Source organism: Canis lupus, chromosome 8, assembly GCF_048164855.1.
Source record: "Canis lupus baileyi chromosome 8, mCanLup2.hap1, whole genome shotgun sequence".
In the NCBI taxonomy this organism is placed as follows: Eukaryota; Metazoa; Chordata; class Mammalia; order Carnivora; family Canidae; genus Canis; species Canis lupus.
In genome coordinates this window covers 53,095,844-53,121,295 of record NC_132845.1, presented here as the reverse complement: position 1 = coordinate 53,121,295, position 25,452 = coordinate 53,095,844, and the positions used below count along the sequence as shown (strand labels likewise).

At 37.9% G+C, this 25,452-nt stretch overlaps 1 protein-coding gene across 3 annotated transcripts in view; it reads right to left on the bottom strand.

Moving 5' to 3' along the window:
- Positions 1–25,452, bottom strand: part of REXO5 (RNA exonuclease 5) — a 44,256-nt gene that overhangs the window by 18,257 nt on the left and 547 nt on the right. For all 3 annotated transcript variants that reach the window (XM_072836061.1, XM_072836062.1, XM_072836063.1), the window contains exons 2-13: positions 25,180–25,321; positions 20,353–20,465; positions 18,557–18,683; positions 17,415–17,511; positions 13,475–13,618; positions 9,985–10,073; positions 8,928–9,043; positions 6,375–6,513; positions 6,136–6,230; positions 5,063–5,165; positions 4,297–4,400; positions 3,445–3,565 (exon numbers count right to left, since the gene is read on the bottom strand). In XM_072836061.1, the coding sequence (XP_072692162.1) occupies positions 3,445–3,565; positions 4,297–4,400; positions 5,063–5,165; positions 6,136–6,230; positions 6,375–6,513; positions 8,928–9,043; positions 9,985–10,073; positions 13,475–13,618; positions 17,415–17,511; positions 18,557–18,683; positions 20,353–20,465; positions 25,180–25,317 (1,386 nt within the window). In that variant the 5' untranslated portion in view covers positions 25,318–25,321. The remainder of the gene's footprint in view (positions 1–3,444; positions 3,566–4,296; positions 4,401–5,062; positions 5,166–6,135; positions 6,231–6,374; positions 6,514–8,927; positions 9,044–9,984; positions 10,074–13,474; positions 13,619–17,414; positions 17,512–18,556; positions 18,684–20,352; positions 20,466–25,179; positions 25,322–25,452) is intronic.

Sequence of the window (25,452 nt, the reverse complement as noted above, 5' to 3'; positions counted from 1 at the left end):
ATACAAATCAAAACCACAATGAGATACCACCTCACACCAGTGAGTATGGTGGAAATGAACAAGACAGGAAACAACAAATGTTGGAGAGGATGTGGAGAAAGGGGAACCCTGTTGCTGTTGGTGGGAATGTGAACTGGTATAGCCACTCTAGAAAACTGTGTGGAGGTTCCTCAAAGAGTGAAAAATAGATCTGCCCTACGACCCAGCAATTGCACTGTTGGGGATTCATCCCAAAGATACAGATGCAGTGAAACACCGGGACACCTGCACCCCAATGTTTATAGCAACAATGTCCACAATAGCCAAACAGTGGAAGGAGCCTAGGTGTCCATCGAAAGATGAATGGATAAAGAAGATGTGGTATATGTATACAATGGAATATTACTCAGCCATTAGAAATGACAAATACCCACCATTTGCTTGGATGTGGAGGGACCTGGAGGGTATTATGCTGAGTGAAATAAGTCAATTAGAAAAGGACAAACATTATATGATCTCATTCATTTGGGGAATATAAAAATTAGTGAAAGGGAATAAAGGGAAAGGAGAGAAAATGAGTGAAAGTGTCAGTGAGGGTGACAAAACATGAGAGACACCTAACTCTGGGAAATGAATAAGGGGTAGTATAAGGGGAAGTGGGCAGGGGGTTGGAGTGACTTGGTGATGGGTAATGACAGGGGGCACTTGGCAGGATGAGCACTGGGTGTTATGCTGTATGTTGGCAAATTGAACTCCAATAAAAAAAATTAAAAAAAAAAAAGGAAAAGAAGGAATACAACTATACTATATAAGCACACTGGAGTACTATGCAGCTAATGATAAAAAAAATTAAGACAATCCTTAGTAAACTGATATAATTTCCCAGATACATTGTTATGGGAAAAAAGCCACTGCAAAAGAGCTTATATAATATGTTAACTTCTGTGTAATAAAGAAAGAAATAAGAAAGCATATATGCATCTGCTTTTTTTTTTTTTTTAAAGATTTTTATTTATTTATTCATGAGAAACACACAGAGAGAGGCAGAGACATAGAGGGAGAAGCAGGTTCTCCAGGAGAAGCCTGATGTGGGACTCAATCCCAGGACCGATCAGGACTCAAGCCACAGGCAGATGCTCAACCAGTGAGCCACCCAGGTGCTCTATATCTGCTTTTTTTTTTTTTTAACCAAGAAGAACAAAGAATAAATCAGGTAGTGAAAAGGATTGGGTAAAAGGGATAATAGGCGAGAGAACCGCATTTATCTGAGTACAGAGTTTACAGGGTTTTGGTAATTTGGAAGCACATTAAGGTTCTACAGATCCCAAAAATAAATCAACAAAGATTCCAGGGGGGAAGAAAACCCTAAAACCGAAAGCACAATGAAACAAATGAACACAACTATATATTCAATACAAAACACAGCTAATCTGAAGGGGAGAAAAAAACCAATACAAATTATAAATGAAACATTCACATACCCAATACTCAGTTATAGACAGGGTGGGGACAGGGAGGAGAGTGAACTGCAAACCAATACTTAACTCATTCTATAGTGATTTGGGTGCATCAAATCTAAAACGATTTTGGATATAGTTCAGGTTTGTGTGAATGAGTTAATTGTTGATGTTGTTGGGAGCCAATGTTCCCACACTAGATAGAGAGCGTTACAAATAAAGAATGAAGAAAAGCAAGGAAGAATCTTGTATGAAAAGGCTGAAATCAAAGGTATTCATATAAACACATGATTTCTAAAATATGTATATCTCTGTACTGCGTGTGCATGTATGTATGTATCAACATGCATATATTTCCTCTGTCTGCTTTACTGGTCTAGAAGCAAAGACACCCTAGTAGCAATATGCATACCCAGTGCCCAGATCTTGGTTTCCAGTATCAAGATGTAACTGAATTATCTTGTGCCAAAAAGGAAAAAAAGATATTCCAAAAAATTATGGGTGCATGTCATAAGGACAAAGGTGACAACCTGAAGGGGCTACCACTAGCCAAATTTGGGAAGTTTGAAAACTAAAACAATTTAGTACAATCATAAATTATAAACCACTGAAATAAACAGAAATCTATGAGTCCACACTGAATGAATGAATGAATGAATGAATGAATACAAAGCTAAAGGAAGGACTTTTGCTTACAGATTGCTGAGTAACAACTAATAAATACGAAGGAAGTGCTAGAGCTAGAAATCATCATTGTGCAACCATCAGGTAGGAATCAACAGTTTTTGCTAAATATGAGGGGAAGTTCTGATAAAAAGCTGGATATCTGCTTTTCTTAAATTATCTCTTCATATTACTTATTAGAAGGGACAAAAGTAGTAAATCTACAGTGGAGAAAGCAGACAACATCTTGTGAAGGTTATCAAAATAGACAGCACAAAATAAAGGACACATGGACATGTGCCTCTGAGTGTGATACCCTGAAAAGGAAACATGACTTATAAGTAGTTAGGTAAAGAATGCATAACCTGTGTCTAATCATGGGGAAATGAACCCATAATGAGGAACATTCTGTTCAGGGTAACATGTATTACTTAAAAACTACCATTGTCATGAAACACAAAGAAAGGTCGAGGGATGTATCCAGATTAAAGGAAACTAAAAAGATAGGACAACCAACTGCAATATTTGATCCTAGTTTAGATACTGTTCTGAAGGAAAAAGAAATGCTACAGGACATTATTGGGTCAACTAAGAAAACTAGAATACAGATGAAATTTGAAAAAGATACTGTATCAATATTAACTTTACTGAAGTTTATTATGGTTATGTAAGAGGATATTTCTATTCTCAGGAGATATATATTGAGGTATCAGGGGAAAAGAGCCATGATATAAGAAGCTGATAATCAAATGGTTTTGAAAATAAAAGGTCATATAGAAACAGGAATATAGAAAGAAATAGCAAGAGAGCATAAACATGCCAGAATATACATAAACAAATGGGGCAGAGCATTAACAGATGAACAATCTGGATAGAAGGTTTATGTCACCACTCATGCAAGTCTTCTATAAGTCTGAAATCCTTTCCAGATAAAATAAAAAAATATATAGAGAGATCTTCTGAACAAGATGACCTAATAAATGCATGCTGCAATACATCCCTTCAACTTTATGCATACAGGAATAATATGTAAAATTTAAGAAAACTAAAAAAAACCAATCATATAAACCAAGATAAATATCTCACTATGCCAGATAATGAACAGAAATCCAAAGTAGTGTGCAATGCCAAAGGTAGGCTCTGCAAGCAGACACTGGCAGCTGACAGTTCTGCTCCTGTGAAATAACTGGGACTAAAAGTGCTCCATATAAGATGGGAGACAAAAACCAGACTTCATAATGGTAGCTAGGATTATTGATGTAAAAAAAGCTTGACACTTAGTGTGAATTGCAAGGGATACATTCCCCTGTTTTGAGCACAACGTTCAAACAGACAAGTTACTCACCTCTTTATTTGAAAGGCACTTAACAGTTTCACAGTTTCTAGCAGAAGAAAGTTCACTAGTTTCTGGTTCCCGGGTCAAGAAAAGGAGCTTCTGACCCATTAAGTCCAAGCATTCTAAAACACTGCAAAAAAAGTAGAAGAGATCAAGAGAAGAACAATAGTTTTTCCTAACCTAAGAGTTACTTCTCTATACTTGCACTGTCTAAATAAGGTAGCCACTAACAACATGTGTCCATTTAAATTAAAATTAATATTAAATTATGGTTCAGTTTCTCAATACACATTAGTCACACATCATCCTGTACTGTGTGGACCTTACTGGAAAACACAGATCTAAAACAATTCCATCACTGGAGAAGTCATATTGGACAGTACTGTTTTATATTTAGGGGAAGTAAGGATAAACATGAAAAATACTCAAAGCTCTAACAAATTTATATTCTAAGGATCTGACACATTTATTATGGTGTGTAGATGAACTCCTTCCAAGACTGTTTTTTGTTTTTCCCTAATCTGGGCTAATACATCAAAGGTGACTTGTCTAATCAAAACATCCACTAGTTTATCATCTCCCCTAATGCTACTTAGGTTCACTGTATTTCAATGTCCTCCTTTTTGGTAAAAGAGTTTAGACCAGTTACTATATTTAGAAAATAAGAAAAATAAATACATACGATTTAGAGTGGAAGGTGCTATTTTTCTCTCCATGGTTTTTGTGATAGTAGAATGTTACTCATACTATTGGTAAACATTTCTCAATAGACTCAAAAAAGGAAAAAAAGAATCCCCAGGTTTTGTAAATAAGAAACTAAATACTCTTATTTTTGTTCTTATTTAGAAATAAAAATATTACCTTGTGTTTGGCTGCTGAACTACTTCTGCTGTATTTCTTAGCTCTTGGCCTGTTGCTAGCAATTCTTGGTGACTAGCTAGTGCCTCCAGATTTAGTTCTGCAATCTTAAGAAAATCAAGTGGTAAAAATCATCTCATTTCCTGCAAAGCATCTGAGGTTTAAAACAAACAAAACGGATGCCTGGGTGGCTCAGCGGTTGAGCGTCTGCCTTCAGCTCAAGGCATAATCCTGGAGTCCCAGGATCAAGTCCCTTATCAGGCTTCCTATGAGGAGCCTGCATCTCCCTCTGCCTATGTCTCTGCCTCTCTCTCTGTGTCTCTCATGAATAAATAAATAAAAATTTTTTTTTAAATTTTTATTTATTTATGATAGTCACAGATGTAGAAACTGAAATTCTTCAGAGAAATTGACCCAGATCATATAGTTAAACATAGTACTATCTTTCTTCTTACTTTAAAATTTTAAAATAACCTCTACACCCAACGTGGGGTTCAAACTTACAACCCCGAGATCAAGTCACATGCTCCTCTGATTGAATAAGCCAGGTGTACCTGTACCATCTTTATTTAAAAACAGGAAGTCCAATTTCAGAGACTACATACTTTGCTACATTATGCTACTCATACAGGTCTTAATTCCGAATGCTCACCTTGAATTACACTTCCTATTTTATAAGAAAGGTAAGAATAGGAAATGGTGGTCTGTGATTATCCGTTCTAGTTCCATAATTTTAAGAAATGCAAACATACAGGTCAAAGATACTAACCTTCCTTGGGCCATACTTAAGGAAATACCGAGCCAATTCAAGGGTTGTTCTAGCATCTTCTGTGGCATCATGACCAAGTCTATTTGGACACTGTATATCCTTCCTGGAAAGTCAAGATAAAACTGATACACTCAACAGTATTTTCAATGATAGGTTCTTTCAACCACTTCAAATACTCTGGTCACATGTAAAATTTCAGCAATCTGATCAGATTTTATCACAACAATCAAGATTCCTTACTCCTAAGAGCCAGGAGAGTACCTGGAGTGAGAGGCACTGACAATATACAAGGATTAGAAATGGCTTTGTCTACAGCAAGCATATCATCTGGACAAAAAGCTACCCAATAAAATCTCTGGTCACTCCCCAGCCAAACCCTTGCCTCATTCTTTTACATGTAGCTACTATTTAAAGTTACAGAAATTTTATATTTGCATGCAAGTATCTATAGGTACTTAACTCTTTTCTTGGCCATTTTCAAAAACCTTAAAAAAGTACATATGTTTGTGTCTATAAATTTATCTAAATGTAATCTATGTCATATGGATATCTAGGTATATACAGATCTTGTTCTGCATCTCCATTTTATTCTCAGTAGTACCTTAAGAGTTTCCATATTAGCACATACAGCTCCATCACATTCTTTTAATAACAAAGTATTATGTAAAATATTTGCAGTTTGGGGCTGTTTTAAAACCGTATTATAATGAACATTTTTGTGCATGTGTTTGTACATAATAGGATACATTCTACAGGATTATTGTTTTCAAATTCTGGTTAACTTTTCTGTCCCTCCCTGTCTAGTTCTATCCATCAACTCTCAGTTGTGAATGTAAATTTAATTTTGTATTTCCATAATTTCATTTGTATTTCCATAATTTTGTATTTCCATAATTTCATTTCTGAGTCATACTTCTCTGGAATTAGGATCCCAGGATTTGTAAGAAATGAAAGGAATAATATTTACAGACTAAGGAGAGCAGAGACAATGAATTTTGCAATATGCATTAAATAATATATGCTAACTTATATGCAACTTGTCAGGACAGTATTGTAATATGCAAACAACCTACCCCAAAATAGCTTTGGCTAAGAACTTTAGCTTAAATCTTCTGCCCTGCTCTCTGACATAAAGCAATGATGTATCAATAACATACGGATGTATCATCTGAGGAGGAAAGAGAATAGAATAAGTAGCATTCTATGCTAAAGGAAAAAACAAGTGGGTTGGGGGAACAGAAGAACCCAAGACTTTAGATTTGAAATAAATGGAAAAGGCATATATTCTGAAAACACTAAGTCAGATACTCACTTTCAGTGCTCTGAGATCCAAGTCTAAGGAATGGCCCACTAACACAGCGTCAGGAGGAAGCAGTGATTTTAACTGTCTCTGTACATCTTTGAGTCTGGTTGTCACTGGGTTAAGAATCTTCTTTGTGATTCCTGAAAAGCTTTAATAAAAAAAGAGAAATGGACAGGCGAGGATGTTATTAATAGGTTTACCTCCCTGAAAAGTCATTTCACAAAGAATATTTTTATTTTATTTTTTTTAAAGATTTATTTATTTATGATAGACACACACAGAGAGAGAGAGAGGCAGAGACACAGGAGGAGGGAGAAGCAGGCTCCATGCCGGAAGCCCGACGTGGGACTTGATCCCAGGACTCTAGGATCACGCCCCGGGCCAAAGGAAAGCACTAAACCGCTGAGCCACCCAGGGATCCCCACAAAGAATATTTTTAAAAATTAATATATGCTCATTATAAAAAGGTTGAAAATACAGATCAGCAAATAGGAAAAATTTTTTTAAAGTTTTATTTATTTATTCATGAGAGACACACAGGGAGAGAGAGAGGGGCAGAAATACAGGCAGAGCGAGAAGCAGGCTCCATGCAGGGAGCCAGATGTGGGACTGGATCCTGGGTCTCCAGGATCAGGTCCTGAGCCACTTGGGCTGCCCTGCAAAGAGGAAATTTAAAATAACCTCAAATCCCACAACCCAGAGATTACTTTTTACATTTTAGTAAATAGCCTCTCATATTTTTTGATATATATCATGCATATGTATGTATATATATTTTAAAGATTTATTTTAGAAAGAGAGAGCAAGAGAGAGAGAGAAAAAATCCTCAAGCAGACTCCCGGCTGAGCATGGCACCTGATTCAAGGCTCAATCCCAGGAACCTGAGATCAGGACCTGAGCCGAAATCGAGTCGGATGCTTACCCGAATGAGCCACCCAGGTGCTCCCATGTACATATTTTATTTTTATAAAAATACAGTCATAATGCATGTTACTTTATAACATGATTTTATCATTTGCCATACATCATAAACAAGCTTTCACATCGTAACTCTACTTCAACACATCCATTTAAATGGCTAGAGTATTTTGTTATATGGATTTCATATACTTTAACCAATCCTCTACTTTCAGCTGTTTATGCTCCTGTTTTTTTTTTTTCTATTATTTGAGTTCAATTTGCCAACATATAGAATAACACCCAGTGCTCATCCCATCAAGTGCCCCCCTCAGTGCCCGTCACCCAGTCACCCCCACCCCCCGCCCACCTCCCTTTCTACCACCCCTTGTTCGTTTCCCAGAGTTAGGAGTCTCATGTTCTGTCTCCCTCTCTGATATTTCCCACTCATTTTCTCTCCTTTCCCCTTTATTCCCTTTCACTATTTTTTGTATTCCCCAAATGAATGAGACCATACAATGTTTGTCCTTCTCTGATTGACTTATTTCATTCAGCATAATACCCTCCAGTTCCATCCACATCGAAGCAAATGGTGGGTATTTGTCATTTCTAATGGCTGAGTAATATTCCACTGTATACATAAACCACATCTTCTTTATCCATTCATCTTTCGATGGACACCAAGGCTCCTTCCACTGTTTGGCTATTGTGGACATTGCTGCTATAAACATCGTGGTGTAGGTGTCCTGGCGTTTCACTGCATCTGTATCTTTATACTCCCATGTTTTTTGAAATATTGTGATAAACATGTTTATACATACATCTTTCCCACAAATGACTGTTCCCTAAGAATACTAATTATGCCTGCTAATAGGACAATGTTTATCACTATCATGGCCTCTCTGTGCATAAGTAAGCTTGAATCTATAGATACAACTTCAAGAGTAGTGTTATACCAGGTTTTCTTTGCCTAATCACTATAATATGTACATTCTGAAATTACATGATAATCTTTAAAAAGACAGACTAAAATTTTTGAGCTTCAAATTTCTATTATGGAAAAACTTTGTTTTGTTTGGTTTTTGAAGTCAAGGCAGCTTAACCTCTAAATTATTTGACTGCCAAATGATGATTTGCAGATTTTTCAAATGTGGTCTTCTCAGAGAGCAAAGCTCCAGGTCTCTGGCAGTTGCTAGATAATGATTACAGCTGGCAGACTCTAATCAAGGAAGATAGGGATGCCTGGGTAGCTCAGTGGTTGAGCATCTGCCTTTGGCTCAGTGCGTGATCCTGGGATCCCGGGATCCCAGGATCGAGTCCTGCATTGGGTTCCTTGCAGGGACCCTGCCTCTACCTGTATCTCTGCCTTTTTCTGTGTCTCTCATGAATAAATAAAATCTTAAAAAAAATAAATAAACAAGGAAGATAACATTCTGCTTACTTAAGGTCATAGGAAGACTAGAGAACAAGAAGGGTTAAAGAGCTTTATATACTGACATTGTGCAATTTCAGTTTTAAAATTTACAGTTGTGCTCCCCAGCCTTGTCTTTGATAATATAGAAATAGATAATACCTAACTACACAGAAACTACAAACTATTCCTGTTGACACATCCCATTCTAGTCTACTAGTGCTAGGGAGGGCAGAAGGCAAGTTGCAAAATACCTGGTAAGGTAATCCAGAATCTTGTTGTCAGGTTTAACGAGTTCATCCATAACACAGCTGCCTCCTTCAGCAACCAGTGAGATGCGTGTTAGCTCTCTCCCCTTGGATGTGACACACTGAAAGACCAGGCCATCGTCAGACTGCTAAACTGAGGAAGACTGCTTCCTCCCATTATTCACACCTCAACTGCCATTGACTGTAACCTACTGGGGGCCCAGTAACACAATGGCCTTTGCTAACTAAAGTCCAGTATGAATGAAATTAAAGCTAGGAAGACTCCTGGACATTTCATCTAATTGCTCTGAAAAGGATGTGCACAAGAAGATGGATGGAAATGATATCAACCATTATTTTACCACTTATTAGTGTGTATACGACATCGCACTATTAGCTAAGTACTACTAGAAACTAATTTTTTTATTAGTGCACTCTATTATCTAATGCAATACTAAGCATTCTACATATACTAATTCAGTAACGTGATGAGGTACCTCTGTTATTATCCCCACTTCAAAGAGAAAGGTTAGGGAATTTGTCCAACGTGACAAAGCCATTAACAGGGAAGGCCAGGATACATATCCTGATATGTGACTCTAAAACTTTAGCTCTTAGCCACTCTATTAAGAAATGAGGGACTGGTACCTGAGTACTGATATGGGATGCCCTGTCTTTGAAAGGATTAGACAAAGTAAAACCCATAAGGAGCTTGAGGGAAATTCTTCTGATCTTAAATGTGTAAAACTAAGCCAAACCAATGGTCATTGAGTTAGAGTCTTTAGGGGTACAATAACAAAACACCTATTCAAAAGACAGAAGGGGTAAACTTATACTAATTGACAGAGATTTGGTTAAATATAACAACTAGTTAAAAAAGTTGTGATATTTACTCTTCATCCTGGAGTATATATCTAAGTTTTCTAAAATGTGAGTAAAAGGGTATACTTTCAGTTCTTTAAACCAAAATACTGGAACTAAATGCACTGGTTCACTGATGCATTAGACTCAAGAAATCATCTACTACTAACCCTCCAGTTGAAACATCAAAAGTAGTACTTACCATTTCACAGTCAAGTCCAAAGAGAGGACTGTTGTCTGTTATAGAACCATTACATTTGGTAGGTACAAAGTTTGCACAGTCAGGACACCCTAGGAGGAAAATAAATAAATAAAATATAAATATAAATAAAATATTTTCCTTTAGGGATGCCTGGGTGGCTCAATGGTTGAGCATCTGCCTTCGGCTCAGGGCATGATCCCTGGGTCCTGGAATTGAGTCCCGCATCAGGCTCCCCACAGAGAACCTGCTTCTTCCTCTGCCTATGTCTCTGCCTCTCTCTGTTTCTCATGAATAAATACATAAAACCTTTAAAAAGTATATTTGCCTTTAAAACTAGAGATGATAAATATCACTCTTAGATTCATTCACCAAGAGAAAACTGAAATACCGCATTTGCTGGACACCTTCTCTATTAGACGCTTGAAATATAAAAACTAAAAAAGAAACAATGTCTGTCCTCAAGTTTTGTTCCATCTGCTCATTTTTATATTCTGGGATAATACTACAGGCTGCTGTTAAAAGAGATACTAGGGCCTGGACTTCTTGGCAGTTCCCAAATAACAGTATTTCCTCCTTAGTAGAAAAAATTATAACTTAGTTGTAGCTGGGGCACCTGGGTGGCTCAGTCAGTTAAGCATCCAACTTGATTCTGGTTCAGGTCATGATCTCAGGATTGTGAGATCAAGCCCTGCATTGGGCTCCACGCTGGATGTGGAGCCTGCTTAAGATTCACTCTCCCCCCCATCCCCCACCCCTTCCCCTTGTGTGCATGCACACACTCACTCAAAAAAAAAAAAAAAATCTGGTTAGATCCTACATCATTGGACCTTTCCATTGTAGGCACTAAAGGAGGATGAATACAATAATGCAAAAACTGCATATAGCATCTTTCTTTCCTAAATAAAGAAAAAGGAGGAATGAGATTCCACCATAGTAGAGATCTAAAAGGACTTCAGTGTAGGCAGAAAGTTAAGTAACATTCATCACATGTATCCCTGCACCCAATTCTACCCTTCAGACTTCTCTGAGATCTCTGTTCAGAAACATGCCTGTAATTTTCTGGACTTCATGGCCTGAAAATTCCCTACAGGAGCCCATCTAGAAGCTAGGTACCCCCTCCATTGTGTCCCTTTAGTCAATAACTAGGCACATTTAGCTCAGGGCCCCCAAAGTGTCTGAACCACTGAAAAGATTCCTACCTTCACACAAAGGCTCAAACAGTAAAAATACCTACATCTTGTATGACAAGAAACAAATTGGAGTTTGAGAAACTTTGACCAGTTTCTTTGTCATGGTACCTTGATACTGCCACTCATTACAAGAATCAAAACACGGTCTAGACCAGAAAAGAAGACATCCCTAAATCTGGGAGACTGACTTTCTTTCTTTTTCTTTCTTTCTTTCTTTTTCTTTCTTTCTTTCTTTCTCTCTCTCTCTCTCTCTCTCTGTCTCTCTCTCTCTTTCTTTTACAAAGAAAGAAAACCTTTTCAAAAGCACTGTGAGTCAGGTACCATGCTAAGCACTTTTGTATCCATTAACTCTTAATCCCCATGGCAATCCAAGATATATTAACTATTATCCCCATTTTACAGATAGCAAATAAAAAGATGTACAATATCATCAGCCATCAGAGAAATGCAAGTCAAAATAATAAGATACTGCTTCATACAACTATAAGGGATTTAATAAAAAAGAATAACAATTGTTGGTTAAAATGTACAGAAACTAAAACCCTTATACATTGCTGGAAGGAATATAAATGGTGCAGCTGCTTTGAAAAAACTGTCTGATAGTTCTTCAAAAGGTTAAACAGGTACCTTATGACCCAACAATTCTACTCCTAGGTACATACCTCCCCAAAATGGAAGCATATATCCAGACAAAAACTTGTACCTCGATGTTCATAGCAGTATCATTTATTCATAATAGAAAAAATGTGGAAACAACCTAAATATCCATCAACTAATGAATACATAAAATATTGTATGTCCATATAGATAATATCATTTGAATGAAAATGAAGGTGATAGAGGGCAGCTACACTTAATGAGCACAGCATCAACTGCAGAGCTGTCAAATCACAATACTATATACCTAAAACTAATGTAACATTGTATGTCGATGACTATACTTCAATAAAAAAATAATTGCTTGTTAAATCTTTTAAAAATTAAAATATAAGGCTATAATAAGTAGAATAAGCTGAAAGATATGAGTTCTCATATATGGATGGTGCAACACAGTATTTTCAAACTAAGTTTTATATATGTATAAAATTCTTTTCTTTTACATATATATGTATTTTAATAATCATTATTTAATCTCTACACTCAATATGGGGCTTGAACTCACAATCCTGAGATCCAAGTCTCATGCTTTTCTGACTGAGCCCACCCAGACACCCCCTAAAACTAAATTATATTTAATCTTACTAAAATTAAACTTAAAATAAAAGGAAAAGGGACACCGGGGTATCTCAACAGTTGAGCATCTGCCTTTGGCTCAGGGCATGATCCCAGAATTGAGTCCCACACTTGGGCTCCCTGCAGGGAGCCTGCTTCTCCCTCTGCCTATGTCTCTGCCACTCTCTTGGTGTCTCTCATGAATAAATAAATAAAATCTTTAAAAAATAAAAGGAAAAGAAATTAAAAAAAAATGAATTACTGACACATGCTACAACATGGATGAACCTTGAAAACTTTATGTTAAGCGAAAAAAGCCAGTTACAAAAGACCATATATTGTTTGATTCTATTAATATGAAATATCTACAATAGGTAAATCCACAGACAGAAACTAGAGATTGCCTGGGGGTGGTAAGGCTGTCGTGTGAAAAATAATAGTATACAGTTTCTTCTGAAGTGATGAAAGTATCCTAAAATTGACTATGGTGATGGTTGTAAACCTATGTAAAAGAACTACTGAATCGTGTTATATTAAAAGGGTGAATTATATGGTTAATTATATATCTCAATAAGAGTGGTTTCTTTTTTTAAAGAAATTTAACATTACTGTGATTAAAAGGTATAAAGAAAATAAAATGAAATTAAAGCATTTTCGTTAAATTCTTGCTACATAACTGACCAAGGCTCTGAGCGCAGACCTGTTCTATTCACTGAGGTAAATGAAGACAGGGTATGGTGGGGTAAGAGGAAGACTGGAAGTATTAGAGAAGCGTTAAAAACATACTGACTTTAATATACTAAGAAGAAATAAAAGAAAACTGAAAAAGGAATAACTTTCTCACAGAAGATTTCAATGATATTTAAGGTCATGTTTATGTATTAACTGAAATCATCACTTTACCAAACAAGGTACACATCTACACTTAGGAAACACTGCACTTAGTGTTTCCTTATTAAGTAAAATATGGATTAAGTCATTTGGAAAGCAGTCAAAAAAAAAAAAAAAAAAACTTCCAATAGTAATACTTACAAATAAACTTACATATTCTGATATTGTTACCAATATCAGATTAAATCTAAACCAACCTTGTAATGGAAAGTGAAATGTTTTCATTTCCTCCTTTGTGAGAAGGCATCTGGTTAAGCACACTTTCTTAGAGCCATACTTTTGAATAATAGGGTCATTCTGCAGGTTGACTCTGACTTTTGAACTGGTAGAAGGTAAAGACCCTGAAACAAAAAGGACCATTAAAAGTCAGGATGTGTGTTTAAGAAGTGGCACCTGGGGTGGGCTCAGTCAGTTAACCATCCCAACTCTTGATTCTGACTCAGGTTGTTACCTCAGAGTCAAGATCAAGCCCAGCATCAGGCTCTATGCTCAGCACAGAGCCTGCTTGTCCCTCTACCTCTGCTCCTCTACATTCCTCTCCCCACCACCCTGTGCTCATGCTCTCTCTCTGCCGCTAGATCTTAAAATAAATAAATAAAATAGAATTTTAAAAAATAAAAGGAATGTGTGTTTAAGAAACTTCACAGGAAAGGATGCCTGGGTGGCTTAGGGGTTGAGCGTCTGCCTTAGGCTTGGGACATGATCCTGGGATCTGGGATTGAATCCCACACTGGGCTCCTCGCATGGAGCCTGCTTCTCCCTCTATGTCTTCTGCTTCTGTGTCTCTCATGAATAAATAAACTCTTAAAAAAAAAAAAGAAACCTCAGAGGACATATTTCTAAACCTTGTGTCAGGTAAACACAGTGAAGATGCCTGAGGACATTTTTTTTTAAAGATTTTATTTATTCATGAGAGAGAGAGAGAGAGAGGCACAGACACAAGAAGAAACAGGCTCCATGCAGAGAGCCTAACGTGGGACTTGATCCCGGGTCTCCAGGATCACATCCTAGGCTTGAAAACAGCGCTAAGCCGCTGTCCACCTAGGCTGCCCAGAGGACATATTTCTAAACCTTGTGTCAGGTAAGCACAGTGAAAATCAAAAGATGTGCAAAACCCAGCCTCAACTAAGGAGTTTGTATGTAATTAGGGACACAAAGAGAATATAAGTGTCAAATGGGTTATAATAATAAAAGCTATAGAATGGAAAGGAGGAATAATATACTGGGGTGGTGAAAGATGGTTCAACAGAGGAAAAGGTCAGCTGCTGAGTCTTAAAGAAAAAGCAGAATTTAGAAGGTTGGTATATTAGACCTGTCCATTACAGTGCCTGCCACTCCTAATAGCCCATTCCAGCTAAATCTATTCCAACCCTAGCCACTTAAGCATCAGCCTACTCTTTAAGCAGGAGTGGTTACCACTTAAAAGAGACCCATCTAGGGGTGCCTGGGTGGCTGTTGGTTGAGTGTCCGACTCTTATTTTGGCTTATGTCATGATCTCATGGTCCTAGGACTGAGCCCTGTATCTGGCTCAGTGCTCAGCATGGAGTCTGCTTGTCCCTCTCCCTCTGCTCCTCCCCCTGCTCATGCTCTCTCTCTAAAATAAATAAATCTTTGAGAAAATAAGAGAGAGAGAGAAAGACCCATATATAAGCAGACCAATAAGTTGATATTCCTGGTTAAGAGATGCTCAAAAAGAACAATGGTAATTAGCTGAACTGATCAGATTACTTGCTTCCAGAATCAAACTAAGGAATACAGAGAACTGACAAGTTAAAAACGAACAGAAAGCAGAGATGTCATGAGAGGGCTTTCTAGTCTACATGCATCCTTTAATATCCCTCTCAAATATTTAAGATGATTGGAGTATCTATCTGGTCCTTGTAACTAAAAAAGTCAAAATACTAAACAGAGGTGATTCCAGGTAAAACAGAAATGCACAAAGCAAACTTGGTATGGATGGCAGTGCCTAAACCAACTGAGGGGAAAAAAAAAGGTTTGTGTAGGAGAACAGTGTAGGAAACAAGGTTGAGGTGTATAAAAATGAATTGTAGACCACTGCAAATGCCAGGATCAAGAGTTTGGATTCCAGTCCATCATTCAATACATAATGGAGAACAACAGAAAGTTCCTAAGATGGGAAATGGCATAACGAAAAAGTATTTAAGAAAGATCAACCTCAAAGGTAATGTGGAAAATGGAGTAGAGAAAGAAATGAGAAGGTTCTGCAGAAATTCTGGACCAAAAAAAAGAAAAAAGAGATTACAGTCTGAATCAAGATGGTGGAAAGGATGAAGGAAAAGGGATATAGGAAAGAAACAGTACCCAAGAAAAACAGAACACAGTGATAGAATAATTCAATTCAGTCAACAAAATATTTACTAAGTACTTCTATGTCTGGCAATGTTCTAGCCACTAGAGATTTCTCAATGAACAAAGTCAACAAAATTCTCCACGGAACTAAAATTCTAGTTGGGAAGATGGACAATAAACAAATATATGTCAGGTAAGGATAAGGACTACGGAAAAAAATAAAGGAGGGTAAAGAGGAGAGAGAATACTGGGGCAGGAAAGCGGTTGTCATATATTTTATAATTAGGGAAGGTCTCTCTGATAAAGTGACATATGAATAGATATTCATGGAAGCAAAAGGAATGAGCAATACAGATTGGTATGAGGAGCCAAAAGAAAAGTAATCCTAAAATTCAAGACTATTGTCTTAGAGAAAAATAATACCAACTGAAAAAGTGATTTGAAGACAGGACAGTATTACATTATTTAAAGATGAGAAAAATGCTTTTAGCTATGCTATGATTGGGAAGACAGGAATAACCAAATAGCAACATCCAGCACGCCAGTGAAAATGCAAGTCTGAACTTTGGAACATCAAATCTAGAGATAAAGATACAGGAGTTATCCAAAGAAGAGTGATAGATCAACTTGGGGAGACATAATATTTTGAAAGAAAAACTCAAAGGAAGGAAGATCAGTGTTACAGACTACACTTTGGGACTCTGATGCTTAGGATGGGAAACAAAGTGAAATCCCTAAGAGGATAGAGAAGTAGCCATAATCCTCTGATTCCTCAAAGTCTACAGATTAAAATCTAAACCTTAGCATGACATTTACAGCCTGCAGGACATAGCTCTAACCTACACTCTCTCAGCCTCATCTCTTACCACTACCTGCTCTTATTCCAACCCATCCTCCTCTAATTATCCCCAACAATCTATATTCTTCAGCCATATCAAAGTTCTTTTTTTCCTGATGATTTCTTCTGCAATGCTATGTCTTTACATGAGCTTTGAATCTAGAAATGACTACTCTGTTATTTACTCAAAGATGTTTAAAACACAGAAGTAAAATCAAACACAGAGGCAGGTACGATACAGGCATCTAGTGGAAGAAGAGGGTAACAACGGAAAGAAAAGGAGTTCAAGGTCTTTGAGACAGGATAATAGAAAGCACAGCCCTAGGAGACAGGAAGGAATCACTGGCTACTCCTCACCACTTTCTCATGTCCCCTCAGTTTATTCAATTATTTCTGAACACACATAAAAAAGCATCAGTGGACAATACTTACTATGTCTAATGAACTCTAGCTAAGTTCTTTTCTATTCCATCACTTACCTCCTTGCCCCCCTACAAAAACAGAAGATTAACTACAACTTACTCAGGGACACAACACATCATTTGCTGTCATGGATATTTCTCTTTTAGATTGCCAGCATTTAAACATTCTGCCTATTCCCCACTGTGAGTAGCATTAAGGGTGTTCCTGACATTAGTCAAAGGCAAGCTCTTCCTTCCCTTCTGTACACTCATGGGTACAAAGATCCAGTTTAAAAATTATTCACAGTAATTTCTAAGACTTCAATGTTAGTGATATGCAGGGATAGCCTTTGCTATCTCACCTAACCAGATGGTTTCTAGGGTATGAATACTGGCTATGGTTTCTGCTCTCCTATTCTCCTAGGTACTTACCCATTTTTTCTTCAAAAAATTGCTTTTCTGTTTAAGGTAGTTAAAATTGAGCTTAGTTGTTTGCAAGAATAAATGTAACCGATAGATCCACTTAATAAGCATACTATAGTATCTTTCAGAATGAGCAAATCATCAAACCAGAATCATAGCCATACCTTCCCCCATTTTGGATTGATCCCGTGTTGCTTGTTTCTTTTTCAGTCCAATGATATCAGCTAGAAAATTAGATGATGGAGGTGGCAAGCGGAATTTCTGAAAATACATAACCAAGTTTTTATAAAAATTCTTACAAGTAGTTAAAATATTATCAAAGACTTGCACTTTTATTGTCAGCTCAGTGCTATGAAAGGTCTGGACTTTTTTGTATTGCAAAACGAGGACTTTTTCCTTAATGTGTAAAAGTGATTAGGTAATCTAAAAAATAAAAGTAACTAAGTAAATGAAGCTACCTTTATCCTACCCTAGAAATTTTCTTTTGTTCTCTGATTACACATTGGAAACAAAGACAAATATTACAGAGATGTCCCTTATATTTTTCTGTATCTATTATGTTAGTAGACAGCTTGCCAGGTAGTTAGGACACAAAAAAGCTGAAAGGTTGAGAACTCCAGCCTTAGGCTCACTTGCACTGAAATTCTAGCTCTACCACTTACTGGCTATAACTTGGACAAGTTATTCAGTTTCCTTACATATAGAAGATATTTTTAACTCTCACAGAACTACTGTGAGAAGTAAAGATGATGCACACAGAATGACTGATGTAGGTCCTGGCACATATGTAGCCTTTAATAAATGAAAGCAAAAAAGAAAATGGAGACCCAAGATTCGGACTCACCAACTTGAATCCCTCAAGGGTAAATGGATGAAAATGTCCAATAAAGAATGGAGATGGCTATGGGAAGGAAAATGGAGAGCAGCTGCCTCTTCCAAAGATAACAGCTGCTATTCAGCTCCAGATGCTGTTCTAAGGATGTCCAATCTTATGATGTAATCAAGAGACCAAAAAACACAGAATTTACGTAAAGTATATAATTTCTGAAAACATCAGAACCCAAATAAAGTAGGATATCATCACCTTGGATACTACATATAGATTGTAATCTGGTAATAAATGTTTCGCCTAAATTATCAAAGAAAATCAAATGCAAATCTTAATCTCAACAAGAGATCTCTGAATCTTAATCTTTCTTGCTTTCTATAACCTCTACTGCTTGTTCAATCAGATTGCTAAGGAGCATAGTTTGAGACGTGCATTAGTCTCTGGATGAGAGGACTCAACTCACGCCCTAATACTTACGTGTCTGAATGCCTTTCGGAGAAATCCAAACTCCAAATAGAACCTGTAAAAGTGTAGCTGGCTCATTCCCTGCAGTACAAAAACCACTACGTTGTTCAGGTGGTTTTGGTGAAAAAGCTGGCACCAGCTGTTGAAAAATCAAACCGATACAGCTAAAAGTGATACCATCAAGTCAGTTGTAGACATACAAAAGGGAAGTGTGGGGAAAAAAAACAGTGAGCAACAGTTAATGGAGTTTATCATCACTCAATGACTGCGTAGGAAAAAAACAGCTATTACTGCACAGAATTCAAATAAAGATCTCCTGAGATAATTATTTATTGCATTCAAATCAAGTAGGATACCAAAGGAAACACAATGCATTCAAATTCAAAGTCCTATTATTATTTGTTTTAAATTGGAAATAAACTCATTTTACAAAGGCATATCCTCAAGATCCCAAGTGGCTGAGTCCTTTCTAAGCTAGTAATCATATGACTGGTTTCAAGAAAGCCAGTTTCAGATAAATTGACAGACTACCAGCAATACTTGATAATGAGGAAGATTGCTTTTCAGTTATCTAGGCAATCTCCCTCTGATAGATATGTCTGAAAAACTGAAAAGTTTTGAAAACTTTTTTATTGGTACATATACAAAAGCAATTTTCATTAGACATTTAACAATGGCATTGATATCAGAATAGTAAAATTCTCTTTGCCCCTTAATGTAAAAGGAACGAAAAAGATAAACTGGAACTCTTAACATATGATCACGTAATTTAAATTGGGTCTCCACTAGGGGTTACAAATCAAAATACCTTTAAGTGGTGTTGGGAAAGGTCACTGAAAAGACCTGAATGCCAGCTGACCTGTCAGCTGGACCCTGGCACCTGACAGCTCCTTACTCCCTTCTCCTCTGTCCTTGGAATGTGGAGTCTGCTTGTTTTTCCTGATCCCAGAGACTGCTCCAAGGACATAGCCTTGAGATAGTTATGTGGTGGTGAAAATACCTGCATGGTTCATGACTGAACCCAGTTAAAAACTTCTAGATAAACTTTTTAAAGATTTGGCAAACAGGTATAGGTATCCAGTTGTCTTCCTCCTGTCCAAGACAAGCCTTGTATGTAAGTTCCCTTCACTTATTATTAAAACTGCCACTTACAAACCTGGAGTGGCCTGCCTCTTTCTTCAGTCTCTCCCTGCCCTCCAAGTAAGTGGGGCGGGTTTCACTTTACACCCAGGAAGCTCCCAAGAGGGTTGCAATCCAAAAAGCAGTCAGATAATGTAAATAAGGGAAGTGAACCAGAAGAGATAAAGTATCTGGATTTTTTTTTTTAAAAGGGTGTTTCTTTTTTTTTTTTTTAAGATTTTATTTATTTATTCATGAGAGATACAGAGACAGGACTTCAGGATTACGCTGTGGGCCGAAGGCAGGCGCTAAACTGCTGAGCCACCCAGGGATCCCAAAGTATCTGGATTTTAATAAAGGAATTCTCAAATTAAATGCTGGCAATTCCTGTAAAGAAAAAAATGTAGGGGTGCCTGGGTGGCTCAGGCGGTTAGGCATCCAACTCCTGATTTTGGCTCAGGTCATCATCTTGGGGTTGTAAGATTGAGCCCCATATCCAGCTCTGCACTGAGTATGGAGCCTACTTGGGACTCTCTCTCCCTCTCTCTCTGCCCCTCCCCTTCATTAAAAAAAAAAAATTCGGACATTCTGTATGGCAAACAAGTAATGTCAATTAAGGAAATATAGGACCCTCTAGACACTAGTTTGAAACCTCGGGTCTATCCTCACCATTTAAGTTCATCTCATACCTGGGTTTAGGAACACTGGATTTGCCCAGAACTGCATACTTCAGCAATTCACATAACTGGTCATGGGTTACTTCACAGTTTTCAGCAAATAAAATGGCAGATAAGCGGGCTTTCTGCAAAGGTAAATCAGGGCATTAAAAATTAGAGGACTACTGGGGCACCAGAGTGGTTCAGTCTGTTAAGCATCCGACTCTTGATTTCAGCTCAGGTCACGATCTCAGGGTCTTAGGACTGAGCCCCACATGAGGATCCCCACTCAGGAGGAAGTCGGCTTCTCTCTCTCTGTCCCTCCCTTGCTCACACACACACACTCTCTCTCTAAAATAAATAAATAAATAAATCTTTTAAAAAAATTAGGACTACTGAGAACAGGAACAAGGCAAAGCAAATTATACGCAAACATAAAGAAGGATCTATTAACTGTAAATGAAGGTCTAAAACAACCTGTGATATGACATTATTATTAACACAATGTTTATAAATATTGACACAGAATCTTATTATAGATACTTGATTATGTGCTAGGGATAGTAGAATGAATAAAACATGATTCACGCTCTCAAGTTCATTCTACTAAGGGAAGAAAAATGCAGAAATAGGTTAATTCCAATACAATGCTATTATAAAGCTGTCGCAGAAAGGAGGCTAACTGCCTTGAGGGTTAGAGTTTGGGGGATAGCTTCACTGATTGAAAATACTGGCAAGGTCTTGAAAATAATCTGTCAGTCAGCTGAGGGGGGAACATTGTGTCTGAACATGCAGTTTTGTTTGGCTGGAGCCAAGAAGGCATGTTGCAGAGCAGTGGAGATTTCAGAGAAGATGAAGGGAGTCACATCATAGATCGCTGGGGTCTAAGCTAAGGAGTCTGACATTATTCTGGGGGAAACATGGAGTTCACTGAAGTTTCTCCCTCCTATATATAGGAGTTTTGCACTTATATTTGGTTATTAAAGTAAAGCAAGTTCATGTTTGTGAAAAGAGTCAGGTAACAGAGAAAGGTAAGATAAAGACAATAGATAAAAGAAAATAAGTCACCTGTACTTAGACAACTTTCATTTTGATCTGAGAGGCAGCAGAGTAGACTGGTTAAGAGCTTAAGCCCTGAAGTCATACTACCTGAGTTCAAAAACCAAGCTCTAACATCTGGGCTAAGTGTCTTAACCTAAGACTCAATTTCCTCATCACAGAGTAATTTTAATTCCACCTCATGAAAGTATTGGGAAGACCAACGAGGTAATACAAGTACAATGTAGTGAAACTGACATAAGTACTTAATAAACATTAGATATTATTCCTATTTTTCCCATGAGTTTTTAAAGCTCATGTTGAGCACCTATTAATTAGTTATTTAACAGTTCTTAGCACTTTAATTTAGTAAGTCATTTAATTCCTACAAGTATTCTTTTTATTTTAAAAGGTTTTATTTATTTATTCATGAGAGAAAGAGGCAGGGACATAGGCAGAGGGAGAAGCAGGCTCTCCGCAGGGAGCCCAATGAGGGACTTGATCCCAAGACCCCGGAAACATGCCCTGAGCTGAAGGCAGATGCTCAACCACTGAGCCAGCCAGGTGTCCCCTTACAAGTCTTAAGTGGCTACTACTATTATCCCTATTTTACATAAAGAAATTGAAGAATGGAAGTGGTAGAACAAAGACTGGAATACAGGCTCCAAAGCCCTAACTCTTCATCTCTGTACTATACTGCCCCTAAAGGATTACAGTATTCTGTTTGTTTGGTAACCAACTCTGCACCCCTCCCTCCCTGCAAAAATCGGTTAAATGTAACAAACACCAATTTTAATAGTTCATTCTCTAAATTTATCTCAACATTCACAACTTCTATGAAAAAAATCCCCTATTGATGATAAGTGTTTGTTTTTTTAATTATAAATATCATGAACATCCTTTCAAACATCCCTATGTACCTGGATAAATACTCTGGATAAAGTCCCTGGTCAAAATAAGCTCCTACAGTTGACTCTTGAACAACACAGATTTAAACTGTGCAGATCCACCTATACGTGGATCGTTTTTGGTAAATACAGTATGGTACTGTAAATGTATTCTCTTCTTTATGCTTTTCTTAGTAACATTTTCTGTAGCTTACTTTTTCTAAAGAATATAGTCTAGAACACAAGTAATTTACAAAATATGTATTAACCAACTGTTTATGTTATTGCTAAGGTTTCTGGCTATAAGTAGTTAAGTTTTGGGGGAATCAAATGTTATCCATGGAGTTTGGACCGCACAGAGCAGAGACAGTAGATGGTGGTTCGGTGCCCCAATCCCCCATGTTATTCAAGGATCAACTATCTAATTCTGACAAATACTATTAATTCCTGAAAGAAAATACCAATTTATATTTACAATAAAAAATGTAAGACTGGTAAGTGAGACTGAATGAGGTATGTAGGGTCTATGTGGCAAAGAGCTAGGGGAAAGTGAGGGAAAGAGCTAGGACTAAGGGAAGGAACCCAAGGCATACATGCAGAAGGAGAGCCCATTGTGGGGTGTCAAAGAGAAGGAAATTATAAACATGAAGAGAAAACAAGAATGAACCTTGTGGAAATAGAGAAGTAGAGATTTTAACAAGTATGGATAGAAAAATATATAAATGTAAACATGTATGTATATATGGGTATACAGATATATAAACACGTATTTCCTAGCTCTCTTTTGGAAGTACTGACATCCCAATAGCACTGAGCACATCTAGTACCCAGATTTTAAATGTCATTCTCTCCTAAAGAGAACCTACCATTACAGAAAAAAATTACAATTTCAGGGCTGGGCAGGAAAAGCACAGATGAGCCTAGAATACCTTTTTTTTGTGCCAAAATAGAAAAGAAATGATCAAAGAATGATGAGGTCATGTCCAAAGAACACAGAAGCTAGCTTAATGCTCAAATATGGGATATTTTGAGTATCAAAATAAATATAGTAATGGATAATAACCCATTGAATGAAATAGGCAATGAGTTCATACTAATGAAAAAAATGAATTACAAGTTTAACAAGGAAGCATCTCTATCAAATTTAAAGAGAACAAGAATGCAACAGATCAAAACCATGTACAACCTAATAAAACTTAAAAGAGTGTCACTTTGGTAGTCCTGTCAAACATATATAACCTGAAACTAATCAATGAGGAAACAGACAAACCAACTTGAGGGACGTTCTACAAAATAAGTGGTTCAGGATTCTTTAAGAGTAGTAAGGCCATAGATGTCAAGGAAAACACTAAAGAATTGTTTGGACTGAAGGAGACAGGACAACTAAATATTACACATGGTTCTAGACTGGATCTTCTTGCTAAAAAGGATATTATTGGAACTTGAATGGGATGAGGATAAGATGGTAGCAATATATCCATGTTATTTTTTTATTTTGATGGTTGCATTGTGATTCTGTGGGGCCGCTTATGAGAAACATATATTAAAATATGGGGGGGCAGTCATGGAGGATTGTTAGCAATCACTTTCAAATGCTGCCTGAGGTGGTTCTTGGTACTGTTCTTACAACTTTTCAAGTTTGTGACTGTTTCAAAATTAAAGAATGATGAGACTGTTATACTTCTCATCATCTTTAAAAAGTTGTTTGCCTGGGGGATCCTTGGGTGGCTCAGCGGTTTAGCGCCTGCCTTTGGTCCAGGGCGTGATCCTGGAGTCCTGGAATCGAGTCCCGTGTAGGGCTCCCTGCATGGAGCCTGCTTCTCCCTCTGCCTGTGTCTCTGCCCCTCTCTCCGTCTATCATGAATAAATAAATAAAACCTTTAAATAAATAAATAAAAATAAAAAAAATAAAAAGTTGTTTGCCAATTTGACAGCAAAAAAGAATCCCTTTCAAGTAAAATGTTTTCATAGCACTAATTCCCTTTTTACATCCTACAGGTATCTTCTTCGTGAAAGGTTGTGGTCTGCCATTTCCCTTTAATGACAGACCTATTAGCACCGTACCTGTTTTCGCTTTTACCTTCAGTAGTTTTCACAAGCCAGTTATAAGGGTGGTGCACCCCAAGCAAAGCAGGCACAGTGAAGCTCTTTCCCCAAGAGGTGCCCTTAACATGAAGCCCTTATAGCTTTGAACTGTCTGTGACCATCTGCACTTTATCTTGATCTTGTACATCAGTTAGCAAGATCTGTCTTGAAATACCAGAAAACCTAACAGATTATTTGGGGGGAGAGGGGGGTTGGAAACGCTCCAATTTGTCCCCCCACATAAATGAATACATGCTGCTTTGCTTTACACCATTTCAGCTTATAAGATTTTACAGAATTGTTCTACTTTCGGATAGTGGGGGAAACCTGAATAAAACTTCTATCTACTGTTCGTCTTCCCTCTCTTTCCACTAGAACTAAGTAGTAACCCCTGTTAATTCACTGATGTACCCCAAGTGCCTAGGCCAGTGGCCAGCATACGACAGACAACAGAAATCTGATGACTTAAGGGACGGACCGTGCATATTTAGTTCTCAGTACATGGCTGGGATGCTCAACAGCCTTATTATTGACTTACTGGCGTGGCATGTAAACTGCACGAGGGCAGGGAATTTTGGGGTTTGCGCACTGAGATATCCCCGGAAACCAGAACAATTCCTGGCACACGGGTGACCCCATGAAGTATGTGTTGAGTGAACATTCTTTTTGGGTCTCGGGCATCACATCAGTTTTAAACAGCACTGGGATAAGTGGTACTAACATTATCGTTCCCATTTTACAGACTAGCAAGCAGGATTCCGAAAGGCCAGTGGGTGGGTGAGGCCGACCCCGCGGCGTCCAGGGCAGACGGAGTCTCCCGAGCCTCCCACTCGGGCTCCCCGTTGCTCACCTTGGCCTCGGGCTGCCTCTCCCCCAGCTCCCAACGGGCTCTCATCGCCTCAGCCGCCCCGACCAGCGTGTTCGGGGCCCGCCTCCTCTTCCTGCCCTTCTTGAAGTGCTTCCCGGTCCTCTCCCTTTCGGGCTCCATGAGGCTGTGGAGAAAGACCCGCGAGAGCTGAGAAAACGCCGTCTCCAGACGGGGAAGCAGCTAGGGCTTCGAGAGCCTACAGCCTCCCTCAGATCCTCGCTTCAATTCAGTGTACGAAGCCCTCCCACCCCTCCC